The sequence below is a fragment of the Lynx rufus genome, unplaced genomic scaffold (genome assembly GCF_022079265.1).
Source record: "Lynx rufus isolate CCGP_SWC_20201006 ecotype Redwood Valley unplaced genomic scaffold, mLynRuf1.p SCAF_5, whole genome shotgun sequence".
Classification (NCBI taxonomy): domain Eukaryota; kingdom Metazoa; phylum Chordata; class Mammalia; order Carnivora; family Felidae; genus Lynx; species Lynx rufus.
The window spans coordinates 36,407,927-36,432,250 of record NW_025814867.1 but is presented as its reverse complement, the minus strand read 5'-3'; the positions used below and the strand labels follow the sequence as shown (position 1 = coordinate 36,432,250).

At 50.0% G+C, this 24,324-nt stretch overlaps 1 protein-coding gene across 1 annotated transcript in view; it reads right to left on the bottom strand.

Moving 5' to 3' along the window:
• Positions 1-5,651, bottom strand: part of SPSB4 (splA/ryanodine receptor domain and SOCS box containing 4) — a 63,734-nt gene extending 58,083 nt beyond the window's left edge. Inside the window, exon 1 of the mRNA XM_047098740.1 lies at positions 4,958-5,651. Within this exon, the coding sequence (XP_046954696.1) occupies positions 4,958-5,651 (694 nt within the window). The remainder of the gene's footprint in view (positions 1-4,957) is intronic.
• Positions 5,652-24,324: the final 18,673 nt, after the last annotated feature.

Sequence of the window (24,324 nt, the reverse complement as noted above, 5' to 3'; positions counted from 1 at the left end):
CAGTGCAGACTGGAGGATGGCTCTGGCAAGGGGATGGTGTCCTTGTACTCATCTCGGTATAAAACTCTCTCTGGCCTTCATCAATACCAGAAGCTTTGGCTGGCTGCCAGCCTCTTCTGCTGAGCCGCTGCGCCAATAAATACTTGTTGGCAGGTCAATTAAACCATCTAGGAACAACGTCTGGAAATACAGTTTCCCTGGCCCGATGCAGGTGGCCAAGCCCTCTCTGCCAATTAGACCTCAGATCCTATGTTTCCCGTTCTCCCCCACAACCCCCACCCCAGAAAATGAGCCCTGGGCACCGACACCTGCTCTGTGGAATCAGGCCCTACTTGGTGGGCAAAATGGAGTCACGGATGGTCTAGACAGCAGGAGGCAGGGCACAGGAGTGCTCGGGCCCGGGTTTAAGCACAGCTCTACTGCTGCCTGTCTGTGTGGCCTTGAGCACATTCACTAATTTACCTTTCCAAGAGTCCATTTGCCCATCTACAGGATGGAGATAATAACAGCACAATGCCTCCATGTTTATTGTAGGCACAAAAAAGCGAGGCAGGGGAGAGGGAGAGGGAGAGAAGAATGCCTGGCCCAGAGCACGAAACATGAATGGCATAAACAAACAAACACCTTGTAATTGTTATATGACTCTCAAATCAAAGCTGTGTGGCACTCCAAGCCTGCGCGTCTCTGTCTGGGGCTCCTCTCCACTTCCTGTGTCACTTATACTCCACTCGCCACCCAAGATCTCCAAGACAGGAGACAAAGCCGTTCTGTCAACCTACTTTCCTGGCCTCCAACATGTGGAAGGAGGAGCCAGGGAGCAGAGGAGCAACTCCGGAAACCATCCTGGAGCAGATTCCAAAGGCCTGGCCTACCTCACAGCAGTTGGGCCAAACCTCACAGCAGTTGGGACATTTTCAGTGACATTCTCCTGTTAGCGACCAAAGCATGCCTGATTCACAGCCACTGCTGGGGCTGTCTTTATGCAGCTAACTTTTTAGAACACCCCGTGGAGCTCTGTGCTGAGCCAAGAGCTTTGAGGGCTAGAGATGAAGGCAGGAGTGAGGAGAGCTACCAGCACAGCATTTCAGAGTCTCACCTAGACCCACCGCTGAAGGAAAAGTCCAGTTGGCTGTGTGGCCACCCAGCCCGGTGGAGCAGCCTTTCCTGTTCCTTCCCTTCTGCCCCCTCTGCAAACGTCTCCACAAGGGGCCCGCTGGGCCACTATGCCTCCCGTTTGAATCCCAGTTCCCCCAGTTTCCAGTTTGGTGACCTTGAGCAACATACTCAAGCTCTCTGTGCTTCAATTTCCTCACTTTAAATGAGATAATACAGGCATTGGCTGAATGAGTGGTTACAAGGATTAAATGAGTTAAAATTTGTAAAGTGTTTAGAATAGAGCCCAGCACCACCTAAGAGGGAGTTTAGTTTATTGCTGGTGTGCTATTACTGCTGTTATTATTTGGGCCCTGGATCTGATCATCTGGAGACTTGCCCACTTGCCCGGCCTTGGTTCTGCGCTTCATTCGGATGGCAGAGCCCCCGGGGGTCCTGCAGCTCTTTGCAGCAAACTCTGAGAGGTAGAGGCACTTCACTCCATGCCACGGCCAAAGAACACATTTGCAACAGGAAAACGTGCTTCTAGGAGCTCCTGCCCCCAGCGAACACATGCTTCCGAGTTAAATGAGGTTAGACCTTTTTAGGTCTTGCTTTCAGAGTCATAAAAATTCAAAAATTGAGAAAAGGACATCCATCAACTTCCTTCCATCACATTAGAGGAGAAGCGTCTATTGAGGCCACTTTTGTTGTAACCCATAGGTCAACCCCAGGACCTGGCTCCGCTCACCTAGCTAATGAAAGCAGAAGCACCACTTGCCGTGTAACTGCTCTGTGTCGGCGAGCTTTACTACGTCCATTTTACAAAGGAGAACAGTGAGGTTCAGAGCGGTAATCTTTGTGCCCGGCCTTCTGGTGAACGCTAGGGCCACACTAACATAGTCTGTGAGGAGCCCGGGGCACAGCTCTCTCCCTGATGATCTTCCGGGGAAGCAACCCCAGAGAGCAGCCCCGCCTTTCTGCTCCAGAACGTGTCTCTGACTGTGCTCCCCTACATCCCTGTCGGGTCTGAGAATGGGGACTTGACATCATGTCCGCAACCAATGTTGGCACAGAATTCTCATGTACACAACCCCACATTGGGTCACCTTCCCTGCCCAGGGACTCCCTGAGGCCAAACGCCTCCCGGTGCCCAGGATGCCCTTGGTGGACATCAGCCCAGGTCCCAGCTACGGGCATCACACAGTCCCTTCCCAACCAGTCCCTATCAGAGTCCACTGCAGCATGTCCTATGGCCCACTCCGTAGTCAGGGCTTGTCCTAGGCTGACCATGGCCTTTCAAAGCACAGAAAAGTTGAGTTCCCCCCCTTTTTAAAAAAATTTTGAAGTTGACTTATTTACTTTGAGAGAGAGACAGAAAGAGTGAGCAGGAGAGGGGCAGAGAGAGAGGAAGAGAGAAAGAATTCCAAGCAGGAGTGTGGAGCCTAATGTGGGGCTTGAACTCATGAACTGTGAAATCGTGACCTGAGCTGAAACCAAGAGTCGAACGCTTAAGCGACTGAGCCAGCCAGGTGCCTCTGCTGAGCTCCTCCTTTTTGCAATCATACCCTGCCCATGATAGAGAACATTACTTCTAGCTGGAGAACAGGCCAGTGTCATAGCAGACAAGCCAATCCTGACATGGAACAACAGATGCTACAGGCCAGCATCACATGACATCCCGGCCTTTGCTTGCCTCCTCGAGGAGCATTCCAGCTTCAGCCAACCTCAAAAATCACCGCCAGTGGGGAGAAGCATGGAACAGTCCACGTTTCAGCCTCACCGAGCTTCTCCAGCCACCTGAAGGATCCAAGCACTCAAAATGCCCCCATCACAACTATCTGTTCCCACCTAGCTCCCCACCAACATTGCACCAAGGAGGATACCAGGGCTTGACTCCTCCTGATCCTAACACTCATGGGGGAGCCACGGTCTATGACCTTGTTAGCATCTCAGCTTTGTGCCTGAAAACCAAGCAACAGATAATAGCTGGGTATCAATACCAGTGAATCAATACCCAAGAGGAAGTCCACCTTGGGGGCCCAATTGCTGGCTCAGGTAGCTCCTGCTGGGTATCAATGTCAGCCTTTAATCCCAGCTATGAGATCTCACAGCAGCTGTGAAAGAGACCTGATCCTGTCCCATTTTACTGACAAGCAAAATGAGCTGTAAGGCATTAGAATGACTCACTGAAGACACAAAACCATTGAGCACTGGGGATGCAGTTGGAACTAAGGCATGTGAGACTCCAGAGCCTTGTGCACCAAGTCCACCCTTCTAGTCCCAGGATAAATTCTGGCAAGTAAATTTCCCAATTCTGCTTGAAAAGAGTGTTTGTTGTTGCCATTGGTTTTCTTGGTACTGGGGTTTGCCTGCGCCCCATGTCTGTGAGGGTTCCAGACATTCTCCACATGGCACTGGGATGATTAAACTAGCCCTTCTCAGCACACACTCAGCTGCTCTGAGATCTAACCAGATAAATCAGAGAAAAGAGAACAACACTTTGCCATCAATGGCAATCTCAGTTCAACAACCGTGAAAAGGAAATCTGAGCAAGAATATCACCTATTACACCAGAGAGCTGAGCACACCAGCCACTTTCTGCTGGCCTGGCACCCTTGAAAACAGTCAACCTAACCTATACTCAAGTAAATATAAATTTTACTTGAGTAAAATCTTGTTCTTGACTTCTTTTCTTGGGTGTTACTCTCAGCGCCTCAACTGAAGGTGGTGGGGGGGAGCGTGGAAAAAGAATAAGTTTCAGGGGCTGACAGACGACCTAGGTAGACACTGGCTCTCTATAGCTCTGCTCCCTGAAATGGGGGCAATTATATCTCTCATTTGAAATGAATAAACTGGAATTCAGGCTTTAAGCACCTGCCTCTGTGAGCTGTGTCAGGGGTGTGGCAGGAAGTCTATTTGGATGAGGAGTGCATAAGCCCACAAGGCTCCGCTCAGCTGGTGGCCATAGGTGCCTCTGTCCAGAGGCCACCCTGCCTCCGAATGACTCCCTCCTAAAAACATAACCATTTTTGTTGCCGTGATTTTGAAGCTGCCTGACAGCATGATGGTGCATGTTAAATGACAGGAGGCCTTAGAGCTGCCAGGGATCAACCCCAGCAGCCCGGGGGCTTGCCTACAGCCTGCGAGGGTGTTTTGTTTGACAACGTGGTGTTTTCAGCAGCTGCCAACTCCCGAAAATTGGGATCTTTCACACAGATCTAAATTTCTGGGTCCTCTTGGAAAAATTAAGAGATTCTACAACTTTTGGCTCTCATTCCCAGGAAGCAATAATCAGCTAGAGATGATTATTCCTCACCAGGAAGAGCTGGGAATTGAGCGTCCAGTCCCTGCCTTCAGCTGGTGGTCAATACAGGAGAGTCGTTATTATCATCACTTACTACACTTATTATACATATTAACTCAGAGTGTATGGCATTCGTGTGCAGGGACTCTGTCTTCTACCGTCCCTCTCCTCCTGCTGTGAGCTGAGGCCTGGCACAGAGGAGACCTCATTTTGCATAACCGTTATACAGATAGCAAGATTCATGATTCGCATCAACACAGGAAGCCCCTTATTAGGCGCCAGTCACCGTTCTCAGCGCGTCACATACATTATTATGGTATGTGATCGTCACAACAACCCGCCCAAGGTTACTGTCCTTGTGCCACCTTTGCAGGTGGGAAAACTGAGGCACAGCCCAAGATCACCAAGCCAGTAAAGGCGAGTCCACGTCCTCTACACGGCAGGGTTATGCCCAGCGACCACGGAAGGTGGGGCCTCGCCTGCTTCCTGCCGCCCTCCCCAACTGGTCCCGCGACAGGCCGCCTCTGAAACCGCCAGGCACCCCCACTCTGTACTTACGGTCAAGGCCGTTGATGTAGCGCATGGTGACTTCGCAGTGGCCCCACACCGCACTCACCACCGGGTACAGCTTCTTGCCCTTGAGGCCGCGGAAGGCCACGCCCAGATACTGGCCGTCCACCACGAAGCTGAGCGTGCCCTCGTCCATGTCCAGCACCACGAGCAGCGAGTCCGGCAGCGCGAAGGCCTCCTCGGGCCCCAGGAAGGCGGGGTAGGCCACTCCCGGCCTGTTCTTGCCGTCGTGGTAGAGGCGGCTGCGGCCCAGGTCCCAGCCCCACGACTCCGCGTCACTGCCCACCAGTGCCGTGTAGCCCACGGAGTGCAGGGGGGCTCGAGCCGTGGCCACCCCCACTACGGCGTGGGTGCCACGCTGCCGCGCCGGCCAGTTGATCTGCCAGGCGTGCAGGCCCCGGGCGTGGCCCACCTTGCCGCGGATGCCGTCGGTGCTCTGGGCCACCGGGTGCCGGTGGAAGGTGAGCCGGTCGTCATCCTTGACGAAGACATTGAGCGAGCGGTCCTCAGGGTTCCACGCGTGCCGCAGCTGCACCGCCGGCCCCGCCGCCGGCATGTCCAACAGCTGGTCCAGCCGCGCCGGCCGCCCCGGCTCCGCTCCCTGTAGCTCCCGCTTGGCCGGCCGCAGCGCCGGCTCTCGCACCTCCACCGACTTGAGGCTCCCCGAGAGCTTCTGGCCCATGGCTCGCTGCCGGGAGGGGGCCGCTGCAGGCCACCGCTACCTCGTGGGAGCTTCCGCTCCCCACAGCCAGGGATGGGCCGCCGGGCTGGGTACCAGGCTTCTGGACCGTACACCTCCACAGCCTCTACCGGGCTGGGGCAGGGGCCCAAGCTCCTGGAAGGAAGCAAAGCGCACGGGTTACAACAGCAGCACCGACAGCCAGTGATGCCCAGGGGCTGCGTGAATAATAACGTGAACATGGACACAGGACAGCCATCTGAGGGTGGGGTGGGGTCTCCATGGGAAGGGGAGCGGGAGGCAGGGGGAATGAGGGAGCTGGAGCCCAGGTTCTGGAGCCAGAAAAAACTGCATCCAAATGCCTGTCTCCAACTCGAAGCTGCGTGGCCTGCAGTTTCCTCATCTGTAAAATGGGGATAAATAGCACCCGCTGGGTGGCATGGTAATCTGGAGAGACAGTAATACAAAGGGCCAAGCCTGAGACTCTGGGGGCAGGTTTTCCTCTCTGGCTCTATCCTCTGGGAATCCCACAAGCACCCCTTCCCTCCGGATAAGCATGCTTTTTCTTTGGGCACGTAAACACCATTAACAACACTGACCCCGGACGACCTCCTCTGAGGCAAGATCCTGGTTTTCAGGGAGGAGGACTTGGCCACCATCTCTAGGAGGCCAGCCAGAGCCCAGAGTGCTTGGGCTGCTTGGACAAGCCCTGGGTGTGGGGAAAGATGGAGAGGTGAGCCCGGCAGCCAGTCCAGGGCAGAGGTATGTGCCCTCGCTTCTCTGGCCTAAGAGCTGCTGGGCTCAGAATGACTTGCCCTGAGACAGACCAAGAGGCAGGCATTTTTCATGCCCTGCTCTGCCTGGCCACAACCTCCCACCCAAACAGTGGCCCACTCCCAGCCACAGTCCAAACGGAGAAGGAAAGAAGCTTGCTGCTACACAGCACGGCAAGTATACTATGGATTCCTTTCTAACTCTCCTATTTTATTCTCAACTCTCATTTTCTTTTCCTTCTATTTGCAGACCCCAACTTCAGCACATGCCAACCCTATCCAGAGAGCTCTGGCTAATGTTTAATCTGGGGGAAACCAGAGCACGTAAAAATTTGCAACACTAGACAGCCCGAAGATAGCAGAATACAGTTACTTCTTTTCATATCCCAAACCACCTAAAATAAAGGAGAAAGAGAAAGAGAAATGCAAATTTTATCTTCAGCAAAACCAGAACACATTTGTAACCCGAACCACAACTTATAAGGAAAGACTGCCAAAAACAGTAAAGGACTGCCAAAAGCAGCGAAGATCAAACGGGGGTGAGAAAACACCTACAGAAAACACCTGTGGCTGCAGATCTCGGCTAAAGCTGGCAGAGCCAACCAGTAGCTGGCACTCTCTGATGGAAAAAAACCAATGGTTCCTAAACAGAACAGTGGGAGCAGGGCATGTGGTCTGGCAGTGGGAGCTGCCTCGGACACCCTGAGGACAGAGGAGGGCAGGGGCAGCAAGAAAACCACAGGCCTGCCATCGTCACAGGAAGCAGTGTGTTGTTGAGGCAGAGTGGGAGATGGGGGGAAGCCCATAGCTACAGAACTGTGCTGCTGGGTAGAAGCGAGGCCAAAAGAAATCACGGCCTCAGTCCTAGGAACAAAATTACCATGAACCGGGAGCAATCCTGCTCTCCTAAAATACTTCCTGGCACCTCCCCTCTGCATAAATCCCCTGCAAAACGTTGATCTAGAGGAATTAGCACACGACATAGTCAAAGATGCTTACAGGAGAAATAAAGGAGGGAGAGAACAACAACAACAACAAATGGCAAATCAAGAAAATTCACCGGAAAAAAGCTGTCACAAAGCATATAAAAAGTGTGACTAAATTTGTAAAGTAATTTTGTGATCACTTATTTCAGAAGGGAGACAACTAGCACAGTCTAAAAAAAAAAAAAGATAAAATGCATCTTACATAGTTATAAAGGCAACCTCTAGAAGAACTAAAGTGCAAAGCTTCCAAACTGTCAGAAAGAACACAACACAAAAGACCGCACACTGAAAGATTCTGCTGTAAGAAGCAAGAGAAATCATAACACAAAGACATAAAATATGATAGTAAAACTAAGCCTGAAACACTAGCTGTGTCAATGAATGGCCATAGTAAAAAAAAAAAAAAAAAAAAAAAAAGTAAGTTGGAAAATAAGACAAAACTCCCAACCATATGCTACATATAAAAGACCTCTCCAGGGGCACCTGGGTGGCTCAGTCGGTTAAGCATCTGACTTCAGCCCAGGTCATGATCTCACAACCTGTGACTTCGAACCCTGAGTTGGGCTCTGTACTGGCAGCTCGGAGCCTGGAGCCTGCTTCCAATAGATTCTGTGTTTCTGTCTCTCTCTCCCCCTCCCCCACTCATGCTCTCTCTCTCAAAAATAAACATTAAAAAAAATTTTTTTTAAAAAGAGGTATCTCCAAAGCAAAGAGAGGCAACAATATTAAAGATCTAACATACCAAATAATAGCACCAAAATTCAGATCAAAAGCTACAGACAATAACAAGGAAGAACAGGCAGATAGATACACAGCAGAGGCAGGTGACTTTAATGTACCTTTGTAAGCTTTTGACAGATCAGTGAACCAAATTAGCAAAGGACATAAAAAAATAAAAATTGCATAATTAATCAGGCAGGGTTAATTGAAGTATATATCAAAACATTTCCCATTTATCAGGCCACAAGTAAACCTTACGAAAAAAGCAGAGATAATACAGAATCTAATAACATAAAAAAAAAAAACTAAAAATTAGTCACAAAAATATGAGACAGAACCCTACCACTTGGATATTTTACAAAACTCTGTTTTTTCTAAAGTTTATTTATTTAGAGAGAGAGAGAGAGAGAGAGAGCGCGCGAGCATGGGAGCATGAGTGGGGGGAGGGGCAGAGGGAAGGCGAGAGAGGGAATCCCAAGCAGGTTGCATGCTATCAGAGCAGAGCCCAACGTGGGGCTTGAACCCATGAACCATGGGATCATGACCTGAGCTGAAACCAAAAGCCGAAAGCTTAATCGACTGAGCCAGCAAGGTGCCCCTAAAAACTTTCTTCTAAACAACTCAAATCAAAAAAAGAAACCTACATAGAATTTGAAGAATATATACAGAGTGAGAATAACAAAACACATTCCATATCTTAAAACCTGTGGGATCCTACTACTCAGAGGAAATCACGGCTGGTGTACTTATACTAGTAAGTATAAAAAATGAAAATACGTGAATTAAGCATAATAAAATAGAAAAACAATAGAACTAATGTGAGAACTAATTCTTTGGGAAAAAAGTACCACAAAAACAAAACAAAACAAAACCAATAAAACACAAAAACTGTCTAAGGCAATCATTTAATCTACCATATTATATTATCTATTATATGGTTATTAATTATTATATCATTATCATGCTGATAGTATGTCATGAAATGATAAAACATGATGTAATGAAATAGTACTTTATGGTCTTCTTCCACAAAACCCATAACCTCAGTCTAATCATGACAAAGATATAGGACAGATTCCAATGGGGGGCATCCAACAAAATACCTGACCAATACTCGTCAACACTGTTAAGGGTGTTAAAGACAAGGAACATCTGGGGCATCTGAGTGGCTCAGTCGGTTAAACACCAGACCTTGATTTTGGTTCAGGCCATGATCTCACGGTTTGTGGGTTTGAGCCCCACATTGGGCTCTGCTCTGACAGTGCAGAGGCTGCATGGGATTCTCTCTCTCTCCCTCTCTCTCTGCCCCTCCCCTGCTCTTGTATTTGAGGGCACACACTGGCTCTCTCTCTCTCTCAAAAATAAATAAGTAAATAAGCTTAAAAAAAGAAAAAGGAACAAACTGTCACAGCCAAGGGGAGCCTACCTAAAGAGACATGACAACTAAATTTAATATGGTATCCTGGAACAGAGAAACGATACTAGGAGAAAACTAAGGAAATCTGAATAAAGCATAGTCTTTAGTTAACAGGGTATCAATATTGGTTAATTAGCTGTGATAAATGTACCATACTAATGTAAAATGTTAATAATAGGGAAAACTGGGTGTGAGTATATGGGAACTGTACATATTTTCTATGCAGTTTTCTATAAATCTACAACTATTCTAAAAATTAAAGTCTATTAATTAGAAAACAAATTAATTTCTAAGTTCTAGAAAATTCAAAAAAATGTACAAAACTATAAATCACCACCTATCTCATTAACCAGATGTAAACAGTGTTAGCATTTAGATTATTTCAGTTTATCTTTTTCTTAATTTACAAAATATTAGTGAATTTTCTTTTTAAAAAATGGCATCATGGGCCTTTATTCAGGTCATTTCACCTAAAATTAAATAATTTATATTTTCATATATTGTTAACTGTACTTTAAATGCAGAACTTCAATGACTAAAATAAGGAAACAATAAAACACATAAACCATTTAAGCTAATCATGTAAAGGGTGGGGAGAAGGCACAAATATGAGACATAAGAACTGAAAATGGGGGGGGCAGCTGGGTGGCTCAGTCAGTTAAGTGTCCAACGTCAGCTCAGGTCATGATCTCATGGTTCGTGGGTTCGAGCCCCACGTGAGGCTCTGTGCTGAGAACCTGGAGCCTGCTTCGGATTCTGTGCTCCTTCTCTCTCTGCCCCTCCCCCACTCACACTCTGTCTCTCTCTCTCTCTCTTGAAAAGAAATAAAACATTAAAAATTTATTAAAAAATAAAAAAGAAATGAAAATGGGAAATAACCAAATGGCGTAACAAAAAGCACTCATGAAAGAAGTTAGACTTGCTTATTGTTTTAATATGGGGAAATATTTAAGACACAGATTACAAATATATGACAAACAAATTGCTAAGAGAAGACCAACCCACATACAGAATGTGAAAGATACAACAAATAGTTCACACAAAAAGAAAACCAAATGGCTCCTTTGGAAAGATGTTCCACCAAATGCATAATAAAAGAGAAACAGGTTAGGGGGCACCTGGATGGCTCAGTCGGTTAAGCCTTGGACTCTTAATTTCGGCTCAGCTCATGATCTCACAGTTTGTGGGTTCAAAGCCCTGTGTGGGTCTCTGCACTGACAGCACAGGGCCTGTCTGGGATTGTCTCTCTCCTATCTCTCTGTCCCTCACCTACTCACTCTCTCTCAAAAATAAACAAACATTTAAAAAGAGAGAGAGAAACAAGTTAGAACTGCAATGAAATGCTATTTTATTTATCAGATTAGCAAAGCTCAAAAAGTTGGATTACACCTTCCTGGAGAAGCAGACAGGCTCATATGTTGCTAAAGTGAAGGTAAAATGGTGTGACTTCAGTGGATGACATATTAACACCGTCTATCAGAATTGGAAATGCGCATACCTTTTGACCTAGCTATTCCACTGCCAGTATTTATTCAGTATTGAATATGCAGAACTATGTACATACGTATAATACATCAGATGCATAAAATACGTATTATATATAATACGTATATAATACATGTATATATCAAATATTTTATATAGATGTAATACACTGCAGCATTGTTTGTAATAGCAAAATATTGGGGGGAAAACATAACTAAAGACAGGCTAAATAAATTATGGTAAATCCGTGTAATGGAATACTATGCAACTGGAGAAAAGAACGTACCGATGATGAAGTCAAACAAAGTGCAGAACCTTATGTGAGGTGTGCTGCCATTTCTGTGGAGGGCAGGGGAAGGAGTAAAAGGGAAGAGGTAGGGGAGTGAGGAGGGGGTGGGGGTGTCAAACCCAAAGGGCCCAGACAGAAATGAGGACCCATTGTGTGTACAAGAAAACTGGACACTGTAGTTCAGTGAGCAAGACAACTTGCTTTTTTTCTCTATTCACCTTAGAGCTTCATAGCAACCTTCACTCAGCCCTCGAGCCTCAACCTGATTATGAGAAATAAACAAGATAACGTGTGAGAGGTGCAGGCTGTGTGTGGGGACTCCGTTAATAGAACTGACACTCATCCAGGGCCGTGTCTGTAAGTCTGTACAGTCTGCCCTGATGCAACGGACTGTAAGGGTTGGAATCTACCTTGAAGGCACCTTATAGTCCCAGCTAACAGACCAGGAAACTAAGGCGCCAAGAGGAAGCAGCCTGACCGCAGCTAACGGCTAAAGGACAGCAGAGCTGTTCCCATCCTGAAGCCAAAGCCCCCATCGCACGCGCTCCTCTATGCTTCCTCCAACACTAACCTTAAGTATCTGCACTCGCTCTGTGCCAAGCGGCATGACAGCCGCTTCCCAGGAACTGTAAGGCATCTGCCCCTTTATTCAAATGAGGAAACAGGCTCAGAGAGGTTCCTAGCAAGCGGCAGGACTGAGAGGGACCCCTGGGCCATGGTAGGACAAGCCCATGCTCTCCCATTTTTCTTCCTGTAATCAGGGCTGTGTGGCCCACACAGGGCGAGTCTAAGGGAAGCTGCCTTATCCTTGTGCACAGCCAGGCCCGCTTGAGAGTTGTTGCTGTTGAACAGACACCTTTAAGGTGTTTGAGAGCAACAGCGAAACCACATCCCCAGAGGAGACCCGCACTGGGTCCCTGAGGGCAAGGCTCTCCTTCCCAGCTGCAGTCTCAGGGCCTCAAGGCCTCTGTCCCAACAGTGGCAGGTGGGGATCCCATAGGCTGCCCACACTGGGGGTGAGGCAAGGCAGACATATAACAGATGGCCCCTTTGCTGCTCCCCCCCAAGGCAGGACCCACGCAGAGTGCTGATGTCCACTAACTAGCGACCGCACATTATAATGAAGGGCAGGGTTTGAATGCCTGGCTGTCCACTGGGCCTTGGGCAAGGACATAACCTCTCTGAGACTCACCTGAGAAGGGCTGCTAACTCTGTGCTAACCTTGCCTGCTTTTGCCAGGATGTCTGGAATGGCCCAGGGCACTCAGGAGGTACCCAGTAAATGGTAAGTGCTCCTTTAAACTCTGTATATTCTCTGACATTGCCATTTTGGGCCCTGAACGCACCCTAAAGACACAACCACGGGTGTGCACTAGGATTCAGCGACGGAGCGAAGGGCAGAGTGGTTCACAGCCGTGAAGAATGGAGACCAGCGCAAACGCTCAACAATAGGGGACTATGTGTTAGCTTCTAGCCCAGATCCTGGTCTGCAGCGGGGGCCCTATTCTGCCCTCACCTTCCCTGCACCCAGCCAAGACTCACAGCCTCTATAGTCTTCACCCCAGGGAAGTTCTAGCATCTTTGGTTTCCTGCAACTAGTGAGTGAATAATGAATAAAAGAGGGGCTAAGAAATTTGGTTTTAGTCCCATAGAACCCTGTCACGGGCAATGGTCAGGATCAGAATCGAGGGACAGAAGGACCAGCTGACAACCGGCTCGAGGCCAGAGCTGGGAGAAAGGAAATTAGCAATGCAGAGTCCCAACTCCTAAACCGGGGCCACAGGTCAGTCTTCATGTCTGTGTCCAGGGGGGTGGAGTCCCTAGTCCTTCCTGCCTCATCTTCCCAATCCTGCCTGAGAGCTCCACCTTCTCCAGGAAGCCTGCCCTGATCCACCAGGACTCGAGGGACCTGCCCTGGACCTCTGTCCGCCCAGAGCCAGCCTGGTCTCTCTAGTCCTATTGGTCTGCTTTTTTTCTACCTTTAGGGGTGTTCCTCTGAGGACAGGAATCTCTCACCTGCACATCTCTGCTCCCCTCCAAGCACAGACAGAGGCACCATGCTCTAAAGACAGGGTAGAGTACATGTATGCATGTGGAGAGGTGACAGTGACCTTCAGGGAGGTCTCACTTTCTGCTTTTTAGAGGATGTAATCAGGAGATGAGGACATGGGGCCTAGTTCTGCCGTTAACACTGTCATCGCCTCTGATCACCTGACTCTTGGCTGTACCTAATCTGCCCCTTTGTTAGGTACTGCTGTGCACGCTTCCTGCCCTAGTTCTCATGTATTCATTCAACAAACACTTGGAGGATAGCTGCCACGTGCCAGGCTCTGTGCTGCTGAGAGCTAGGGATAGAGCAGTGGCCAGGTCAGGCTCAGTCCCTGCCTTCTCTCTTCAGCCAGGAGTGGCTTGTCACATTTCTTGTCTCCACCACAGGACGTGGCACCGGGCCAGGCACACAGGAGATACAACAAAGTCCAACTTCCTGATAGGAATAATAACATCATCTCTCAACCCAGTAAGCAGAGGGCATACTGAACAATGCTTAATGGTTCCTCTTTCACATTCCCCCCAAACCAAACTTAATTTCTTAGTCTACGCTTGGATGGGATGCTTAATGACATTATCTGGAAGGGTCCGCCCTGGGGCTTCAACGATGACTGAGCAAGAAAACAAAAACCCAAATTGCCACTTGCCCTTCCCAGGACCCTGGTGGGTCTCGCAACCCGACAGAGAAACAAGGAGATGTGAAGTGTGGAGGTTGCATCGCTTAAAGAGCCTCAGTGGTTTGCAAAATGTGACACTCAGCCTTCAGAGGCACGGGACCAGAAATCCCATTCTCAGAGGCCTGGCCAGGCTCACCTAGGCATGGGGTTTGCCACAAGACAGACGCTGCAGGAATTGGTAATGACTGGGTGAGCCACCCTCCTCTCAGTGTGGCCTTTGGCTTCAGACTTACGGGGTGGGTATGGATTTCAGTCCTTCTTGTAACCGACAGTGATGCTGCCTCCCTGGGGAGCTGAGGCTACAGGGAAGTATAAAACCAGACCGCGTCCCTCTAGGGAGAGCTCACACCAAAGGGGTCACACCCAGTGACAGGTCTGAATAATGACAAGGACTATAAAAAAAAAACAACAGTGCAGTTTGATACCGTTTGAATTCCTTTAACAGACGGCATACTGCCTTTCAATGTATACTACAGCATTTGTAACATGCAAAACTAATTTAATCATGTCCCTGCTTACAATCTTCCGCAGCAGGACAAAGTGCAGACCCCTAACCCTAACCTCCCAAAGTGCTCCCCTGGCCTCCACACAAACCCCTTCACTGCATCCCTACCAACCTGCCAGAATTTCCCAACAGGCACATGTAAGCCCACACATTCCTGTCCTGACACGCTGCTGCCTTCGTCCCTTCCCTCTCCCTGCACACCCCCACAGGCACACAGGTGGGTAATTCAGCTCGGGAATCAACACTTCTGGGGAGCCTCCTTCCCTGCTCGCAAAGCCCCTATTCTTGTCTCCACCAGACTAATCACAGGAGGCCGTGACTCTCCTTAGCTGCCTGCCCACCGCCAGCAAGGAAACAACTCGAGAGCAGGGCTGGGTCCCCTCACTGAAGTCCCAGGGAGTCTCCATGGCTCTGGCTCAGAGCAAGGGCTAGGTGAATGTCTACACAACACACAAGCCTGAGAAAATGAGTAAAAGAACCTCCACTGAGGCATGAGCTGGAAGTACAGAGCCCCGGCAGCTCGGGCAATTCATTTCCATCTTTATTCTTTAGTGTTTGCCTCTCCAATGGTGCCAATGATACCTACCCTAATCTGGTTTGACTGGGATGTTTTTAAGATTCTCTTAATACAAACATTCAGTAGAGGGGCTGTTTCATCACAAGATGCTCATTCAGAGAGAAACCACCAATGATGAATGAACTAAAGAACCTCCAAGGTTTTCTCCACTGACGCCCATGATCTTTCCCCCTCTATACACATGCTTGGAGCGCATGCTACAACTGGCTGGGCAAGTCTTTTCTTCCCCAGAGCTCACAAAGAGAGCCATCTGTCCAGTTCCAGGTGGAACCGTCTCACGCCTGTCTTCCTGGAGTGTGAATCAATGAGGCTTTCCCAAGCCTCTCCTTCTTGTGGGGTTTCCATGGGAATCCTCCCACGCGTGACTGAGCCAGGAGCCCCCAAGGCAGAAGCTCAGGCTGTCAGCCAGCAAGGAGAGCAGAGGATGGGATGAAGGAGGTTGCTGGGCGGAGACCAGGCCAGCGTGCTTCGCAAGGTCATTTGAAAGAGACACTCCTCTGAGGCAGCGGAGGCCAGGGGCCCTGATACAGATGCAGCCTGGGCAGGCCTGGTCACCCTGCAGCTGCTCCCATACCCAGAGGGCAGCCCCAGGCACATATGGGTTGTTCTGAGGGACAGCTGGCCTCCGTGAGGCGCAGCGTGGCTCGGGCTACGGCAAAGCTGGACCACAGGGGCTGGGGGAGGGTGCTACACTTTGGGACCCTCTCAGGGAAAATTCCATGAGGACAACACAATAATCTTCAGGTCCAGCACCTCGTTTGTCTCCCAAGCTGAACGTTGCCCATTTGGTTTAACTGGTTGTGGGAAAACACAGGATGCCTGAAAGAAAAGCAAAAGTATTCATGCCTCAGGCTTGATTGAGGAGATCATGATAGGCACCTTCTGGGATTTCTGAAGGTCCTCTGTTAAGGCTGAGGTCTCTGGGAGCATTTTTGAGATACCAGGGAGCAGACAAGAGAGGAAAAGGGGCTGGTGAGGAATTGGGAAAACAGGGAGGCCAGAGAGGGAAGACAGTGAGACAGAGAGAGACGATGGGGGTAGGGGTGGGGGCGGGGAGGACAGGTGAGAGGGAGTCCCCGACCCCAGGAATCTATGTAATTCAACCTATCTCACAGTATGCGGCCGAGAGGGGAGCCATCTCTGTGGTCTGGCTAACTGGAAGAACTCAGCTCCCTCCTGGACAAAGTAGAGCTCCATGTTCCCCACCAATGACATTTCACAGCACTAAGCCAGGTGGTGACTTGGGAGCTGCTCTGGGCCTCTCCTGTGCACATATAGAGGTACAGAACTCGTGGCAGCTTCCTGCCACCTCCTGGCTCCAGAATGCACCTTGCCTGCCCCATAAACCTGGGGGTACCCCCTAGGTCACATCTTTTGTTTCTGCTCCTCTCTCTCTCCATGTGTCTTCTCTCAATTCCGGCCTCTGCAGATTCTTCCAAACTGTGTATCCAGCCCTGCCTTCTCTCCTCAGCACCACAACCCTCTTGCTGGAAGCCTCTGCCCACCAGATTAGGTGCTCCTTCAAACAGCCTCGGAAAGCCACCTGGTCTCTACCACAAGCCTCGTCTGGGGGCATGCTCACCTTCTTGGGATACCAGACATCTGGGGAGAAGATGACCCAATAGTACATGTCCAGGGCTCAACCTCAGCCTCTTCCCTCTCCAGCATACCAGGTTCCCCTCTGTGCACCCCCATTTCTGCCATGGATTTCCCCCCCATCCCTCTCATTTAGTGCCTCCAGCTCTCCCTCAGCTCAGCTGTTGCCTGGATTACTACAATGGTCTCCTAATGGGGCTCCTGGACTCCAGTCTGTGTCCCCTAAGCCCACTTCCACATTGCCAAGGGGTAAATCTGACCAAGCCACCACCCATCTTCTCATTCACCTCTCCACGTGGCTTCTCAGGAGAAGCTGCACCCCGTGGCTTGGCACAACAGCCCCCAAGACCTGCTCCTGCTTATTCCTCCTGCACTGCCTCCCAGCATGGCCTAGCCCAGGGTACCCATGCCAGACTCCCCCAAGCACCACATCTTGTCCATACCTTGGTGTCCTAGGAGCCTTCCCACTTTCACTTGCCTGGCTGATTGCTCCCCCCAGGCAGGCTGGGCATCCTCTCTGCCAGCCCTCCAGCTCTATGCACCCTCATCTCTGCTGTCTTCTGCAGTGCATGCTGCATTTCTTGCTGGCAAAGCCAGCACCCGACTCTCCTCTACCTCCTGGCAGCAGCCAGCCAGCACCCAGCCCCTTGGGCTAGGTTAGAAAGTACTTGTTGGATTGAAGAAGGAATATCCATTCCACATCTCCTGTGTATTTTGCATTTTAAGCAACACTTTTTTCAAAATTAAAGTACACATTAAAAAAATAATAAACCAAGTACACACTTTAAATGGGGATTCAGTTCTAAATTCAATATGTGAAGCAAAAATCACACAGTCAACAATGCCCTGGAAAGGTCCACAAGGCCCATGATATCTGATTTGGGTTCACCATCCTCTTTCCCAAAGGGTTTAGCAGAGATGACTTTTTCTCACAGCTTCCAAACAGAACCTTATTTCTTGAGCTCAGCAGCAGCAGATAAACTAGTTGACTTATTTAGGAACCATGTTTTATTAAAAATGTGTTGATATTTTACATATATTTTGCTGTTGATCTTCTTTAACCAAATACGTATGGTTATGTCCACAAAAATTAAGCGCACACATTTATGTACTAATTTTTTTAAATGACTATGAGGCAGACGCTTCTGCCTGGTAACTTCACCCCAGGTCCCACCACCCTCCTGATTTTCCACACAGAATGGCATGTTCTAGCCAGGGAGCTGCCCTGAGACCCTTGGTTCTTATAACAACAGAGAAGGGACCTTTCAAGAGCCTGGCTATGTGACAACAGGCCAGGCAACTCAGAATTAAGTAGCCCCCATTTGGTGAGTTGAACTGGGTCTGTTCACAGAGGGATGAGGAACACTGTAGTGGCCCGGGCCTGGGCCACTTCCTGGGAGAGGAGTGAGGTCCCCCAAGGACAGGCCTGCCCAAGCTAGAAGAAGCCGCCAGTCTTAAGAAAAGCAAAGAGAAAAAGTAGTCTAGGAGGGGGAACAGCAAATGAAGTCCTTCCACTGTTGCAGCAAAACCAGAAAGGCCGGTAGTGGAGGGCAATGTGGGAAGAAAATGATGGCAAAAGGGAGTAGGGGGCAGTAACCAGACCTGGAAGACCCTGGTGGTGACCAGGCTCTACTGTGTGGCAGCTTGGAGAAGGTTCTAAGAGAGAGAGGGTTTTGATTTAAATTTTAAAAGATGTTTCTGATAAATGCTTATTGCTAATATCTGCTGAAGTGAAAAAAATATGTATCTTATTGTAGCGTGTTTTTTGTTTGTTTGTTTGTTTGTATTTTAATAGAGATAGAACACAAGCAGGGGAGAGGGGCAGAGAGAGAGAATCTTTATTAGGCTCCATGCTTAGCGTGGAGCTAAACTCAGGGCTCACTCTCACGACCCTGGGATCATGACCAGAGCTGAAATCAAGAATTGGTAGCCCAATCAACTGAGCCTCCCCAGGGCCCCTATCTTACTTACTAAGTAAGTAAGTGAAAAGAGTGCATGTTTTCACTTGCATTCTTATTGAGGGAGGTAGAGCATCTTGTCACATGTTTAAGTGTCATTTCGTGTGTGTGGACTGTTTATGATCTTTATCCAGTTTTGGTCTTTTGCTTATTGACATGAGGAACATTTTACATATTAAAGAGGTGAGCCCTTTGGATAGGAGTAATAATTCTCCCCCTACTTTGACTTTTGACTATTTATGGTGATTTCTTTCCCGTGCAGAGTTTCTTTTCATATCATTGAATTTATCAGTCTTTGAAATAAAATAGAAATGCAAACTGGAGAGATATTTGAGTGGAAAGGCCAGCAAGTTGAATGTTGTTTGCTTCTTGCCAAAGGTGGCTTAAAGTACTTTTATTACTACTTTTTAAGGAAGTTTTAAAAATTGAATCAATGAGAAAGTATGTGTTTCAGAGGAATATGCCCTTGTGTAAAGCTTGCTTATATCATGCTACTGACACTTTTTGTCTTTCTGCAAACTCCATTAATCTGCAGAGCTTTAAAAACAAATGAAGGTTTTGCAGGATGAGAAGAGGTTCCCCCATCAGCCTGACAGAAGGGGCAGAATATGTCTGGAGGAGAGAGGTGAGAAGGTGGGGAAACAGAGATGGAGAGACTGAGAGAGATTTAGTACATTGATCTCTTCTTATGCTGCGGTGACCGGACGGGAAGAGGGTGGGCAGATCCTGGATCCTCCTTTTAACAGCGTTTCCCTGAGGCTCAGGCGTAACATTTCACGTCTTCCGGATTTAGGCTCATCAGATTGCGGGGAGGGCAGAAGGTGGGTGGAAAGATGGGGGCTCAGATTCCTAGAGAGGAGAGAACTCCTTTCTTCACACCCCCCCACCCCCAACCGCCCCCGGAGGAGGATAGGGCAGAGGAAGAAACTAAACTGGGAGAGATTAGAGTACTTGCCCAAGGTCATACGGAGGGCTGATGGTGGAGGCGGAATTCGAACTCTAGCCTGTCTCCAGAGCCCAGAACTCTCCGCCTCTTGGTGACAGCGGTACAAAACTGCCCTCCCCTCCTTTCCAGTCCGCAATAGTCCACGGTCGGCCATTAGGGAGGCTGGATAGGTCACTTTCTCAGCTTATCCCACCAGAGAGAGGTCCCGGGCTTGGTGTCCCCTCCTGGCTCGGAGCCCGTGGCGCGTCCTGCGCTACCCGAGCAGCCACATTTGCCGCGCTCCAGGCTCTGGCCTCCTCCCGCCTTCCCAGACCCCACCTCCTACCCCTATCCGTGACTCGCAGAGCTCGCGACCCCTTCCCTTCCCTTCCCTTCCTGAGCATCACCAAGTTTGTCTCCAGGCAAGGCCAGAAACTGGCCCCGAGCAGCGAGCAGCGCTCTCTTACCCCAGCGTCTAGAGTAAACGATAACAACAGACACCAGTTCCTCACAGCCTACTGCGTGCCAGGCCCTTAATTTCCACCGCTCCGAATCCCCTGACCCCGCCCAGACCCCCACAATCTATTCATTCCCCGTTAAATAGACGAGGGAGCTGCTACAGCTCCGGAAAGTTGTGACACGCTTGGGCTCACCCAGCTAATAATAATGTAGCTAGTAGCATTTGCCTGAGTACTTCCTCTGTGCCAGGCACGGGTCTACGGGCGTTACAGGCACCACCTCGTAGATCCTACCAATACTCCTATAAAATACGTACCATGACCATCCCCATCCTACGGATGAGAAAACCGAGGTTTGGCTCCTTGCCCAAGGTCACCCAGCCAGTGAATGACGGATCTTGGACCCAAACCCAGGCAGGGTGACTCGGGGGACAGTTTTTCGTGCTGTCTCCATTACAGAGAAGCGGCAGGCTTCGAACCTACGGCAAGAGGGGCCAGCCCCAAACGCCCCAAAGGCTGAGCGCAAAACCAAACCAGCTGGGACCGCCACAGCCTGCAGAGAGGAATTCCCGGGAACCCGAACAGGACCCGTGCCAGGAGCTCCCGCTGTGGTGAGTGCCTGCCCGCACGAGGTCCGCGCTGCCAGATCTTGGCTCCCGGCTCCAGCGCGCCCAAGGGCGCCCCTCGCCAGAAGCTGGACAATACTCACCATAAAAGAGAGGGCGAGCGCCTGCCGGGAGGAATCGCCAGCGCTGGCAGGTCCTGCACTCCCTGAAGAGGCGTCTGCCGCCGCCGCCGCCGCCGCCCACTCAGGGGCGCCCGAGGAACCTCGAAGATGCCGGCTGGCTCCCCAGGGCCAGGGGCGCGTCCTCACGGCCGGTGCCCAGCAGCAGCGCCCCCTCTGCCCGGCAGGGTGGCCTGGAGTTGGAGCGTTCTTGGGGAAGTTGGCGCTCGGGCGCGGCGGGAGGGCGCGAGAGGTCGGGTGGGAGTGGGGCAGTGCCTTCCTGCGCGGATTCCGGGGACGCGCCAAGGCCCGCGCGCTAGCCGTTCCGAAGCTCCGCGCCTGACCCGGAGGGCGGCGAGTCCCGAGCTCAGGGCTCAGGGCTCACGGCCCGCGCCTCGGCCGCTGGCCCCTGGCGCGCCCTGCGTCTTCCCCGGCGCCCTGGGCGCACGTCTCGGTAGTTGGAGCTGGGGTCCTGGCCCAGGCTGCGGTGTGCTCATCGTCTTCCCCAGGGGCTGGGCGCCTTTGTGCGCGGGGCGCGCCGGCCGCCGCGGCCAGCTCTGGATGCTGCAGCCGCCGCCGCCTCCCCCTCCTCCTCCTCCTCCTCCGCCGCCGCCCGCTCCCCGCCTTCCCGGCCGGCCCGGAGGCTGCAGCTGAAAGCCGATCCGGCTGAGCTCATCCCTGAAGGCCACTAATCCAATAGCCGCGGAAGGCGCGGCCGCCGGGAACGCCCCTTCCCCCACCATCCCGCGCCCCGGCCCGTCCCAGCTCGGGCCGCTGCCGGCGCCGCCACCTTCCCGAGGCCACCAGCTGGCGGGAGAGGGAAGTGGAGCCCGCGCCCGCGCCCCCGTGCCGAGTCGGCGCGGTCGCCATTCACCCGCCCGCTCACCCGCGCACTCCCTCACTCCCGCACTCATTCATGTGCACGGGTCCTCCCCCATTCATTCAAGCGCGCGGGGAGCTCCAGGGTGGGTGCCCCTGAGAGGGAGGAGACACCCTCGGTCACTCGGCAGCTTTGGTGTCTCTACCCAGCGCACGTGGGAAGTAGCAGCCAGGAAAAGAGGATGGCTTAATAGCCTCTTCCTCAGACATGTGTCCACACTTTATTTTTAAAGAGCAGGCTTCAGATCGTCTTTAAATCCCCATTTCACACTGCACCTGCTTCGCGGAGCCTTCCCCACCCACCCGAGGCTCAGGGAGATGGGTCTCTCTGCTGTACCGGCCCCTAGAGCTGATGGTGGGCAGCCTCCTCCCCAGCCAGAGCGGAGACCTAAGGCAGAGGGCGTGGCCAGAGCGAAGGCCGAGGGGGTGCTTCCTTAGGGAAATTGAAAGTTCCTGGTCTGGGTATCCTCATCTCTGCTCCCGGGGTTGACTTCAGTTCCATTCCACAGTCATTTGGTCTGATCCCCGTTCACTCTGTGCCAGGAACCAAAGAGCCTAAATGCAACAAGCGCCGGTTCATCAAAAACACAGACAGGTAAAGACCATTCAAACCAGTGAGGGAAATGTTTTGATGGAGGATCTGGAGCTCCTTTCCCGGGCTGGGAAGGGCAGTCTGGGAATGTTTCCTGGTGAAGGTAGTTACAAGAATTAGCTCCTGGAGGCAGACGACGGGATGATCACCTAGCTAAGTACCCAATCCAGCACAGAGCAAGACTGGTGTGTTAGCAGAAGGTGGTTAAGACAAAGCTGAAGGGACAGACAGTGGTTAGGCTGCTTGAGGGCAGCCAACTCACTCCCACAGTGAGTAGACAGCCAGAGCTGTCTTCCTAAAGTCAGTGTCCTGGTACTTTCCCTAAAGTCAGTACTCTCCCTCCCTGGTACCCCATGGCCTACAGGATGCTTTCCCACTTCTTAGCTGAGGCTAGCTCCTGAGCTCCAGTCTCATTTTTTTTTTAATTTTTTAATGTTTATTTATTTTTGAGCGAGAGAGAGCATGAGTGGAGGAGGGACAGAGAGAGAGGGAGACATAGAATCCAAAGCAGGCTCCAGGCTCCGAGCTGTCAGCACACAGCCCAACGTGGGGCTCAAACTGATGGACCCGAGATCATGACCTGACCCCAAACCAGACGCTTAACTGACTGAGCCACCCAGGCACCCCACTCCAGTCTTACTTTTATGCAACTTTGCTCTGGGCCACACTGTGCTGAGACCCTCTCAGTGGCTCCAGAAAGTTGAGCTCTCTCTCTCTGACACAGGCCTTTGCACACAGTGATCTCTCTGCCTGATAGAGCCTGACCCCAGATAACTCTGATTCACCCTCCAGCTCTCTGCCTGTATGCCAATTGTCTCCAGGGAGTCTTCCTGGAACTTACATTTATTTATGTGTTTATTCACAATATAATACACCCATGATCCCACTATCCAAAGCCAGGCTCCTACAGTTCCCTGTGTGCTCCTTTCCTAGTACATCTTTTTGTCTCTGCAAAAACAAAACAAAACAAAACAAAACCCACTATCTGTATTGATATACATACACATATGCAGGCACTTGAAAAAAGTTATATGTATATGCCTAAACATCATCTTATGTAGTTTTATGTATTTGTTTTTTGAACTTTATTAATGCTATACTCTTGGACTTGCTGTTTGGACTCAACAGGATTCATCCACACTGATGCATGCACCTGTAGTTCCTTCATTTTCATGGCTTATAATAGTTCTTTGGGTGGACAAACAATGCTAAACCATTCCTGACACTTGTAAAAGATGGTAAGGAAGACTTTGTTCAAGGGTGAGGGGGGCTTCTACAATGGGGTTTTGTTGTAGGGGAGAAAGATTAGGCTCAACTCAATACAAGGACAAGTGCGAATTTATAGCCGAGGAACTGGGTGGGGGTCAGTGGATAGAAAATTAGCACACATCAGGGGTGATGGGGATCCGTGCCACACCAAACCCCACAGGGTTCTTGCTGAAGGCAGACTAGGGTGAGAGATGAGGAATTTGTTCAGATGCGGAGGGTGGTCAGATACCAGAGCAGGAGATTTTCACTAAACTGACTTAGCAAAATTCATTTTTCTTCCTTCTTCTTCTTCTTCTTTTTAAATGCAGATACTACCTTGATTGCTAAACTGTGTCAGCCCAACTGTGTATTTAACCATAACTCAGAGTCTGTGAAAAGAGCATCTCAGTTTAGAAGTTTAGCTCTATGCTTGAACAGAGATAGGGCTTTTTTAATCAGATAGATTCTCAGTACCAATAATTTCTACTAGATTCAGAGCATCTTTTTAAAAAAGATTTTTTTTAAATAACTGGTTTAAGGGACTACGCTACATCTACCACATTCCATTAACACATTTAATTTCTTTTCCGGACTCAATAACATGATTCCTACAGAGCACAATCCAAAGTATTTAATGATGAGCCTTTTCAGGAACTCAGAAATGACCTAAAGTACTATTTAATATTGAGTATCAGTCTATGTGTACTGTATGCACTAAAAATATAAATAATTATTTATTTTAATGACTAAATGTTGAAGTTCATTTAGACAATATGGAAAAATTGATGCTCATACACTGAGAATACGATGGTAGATTTA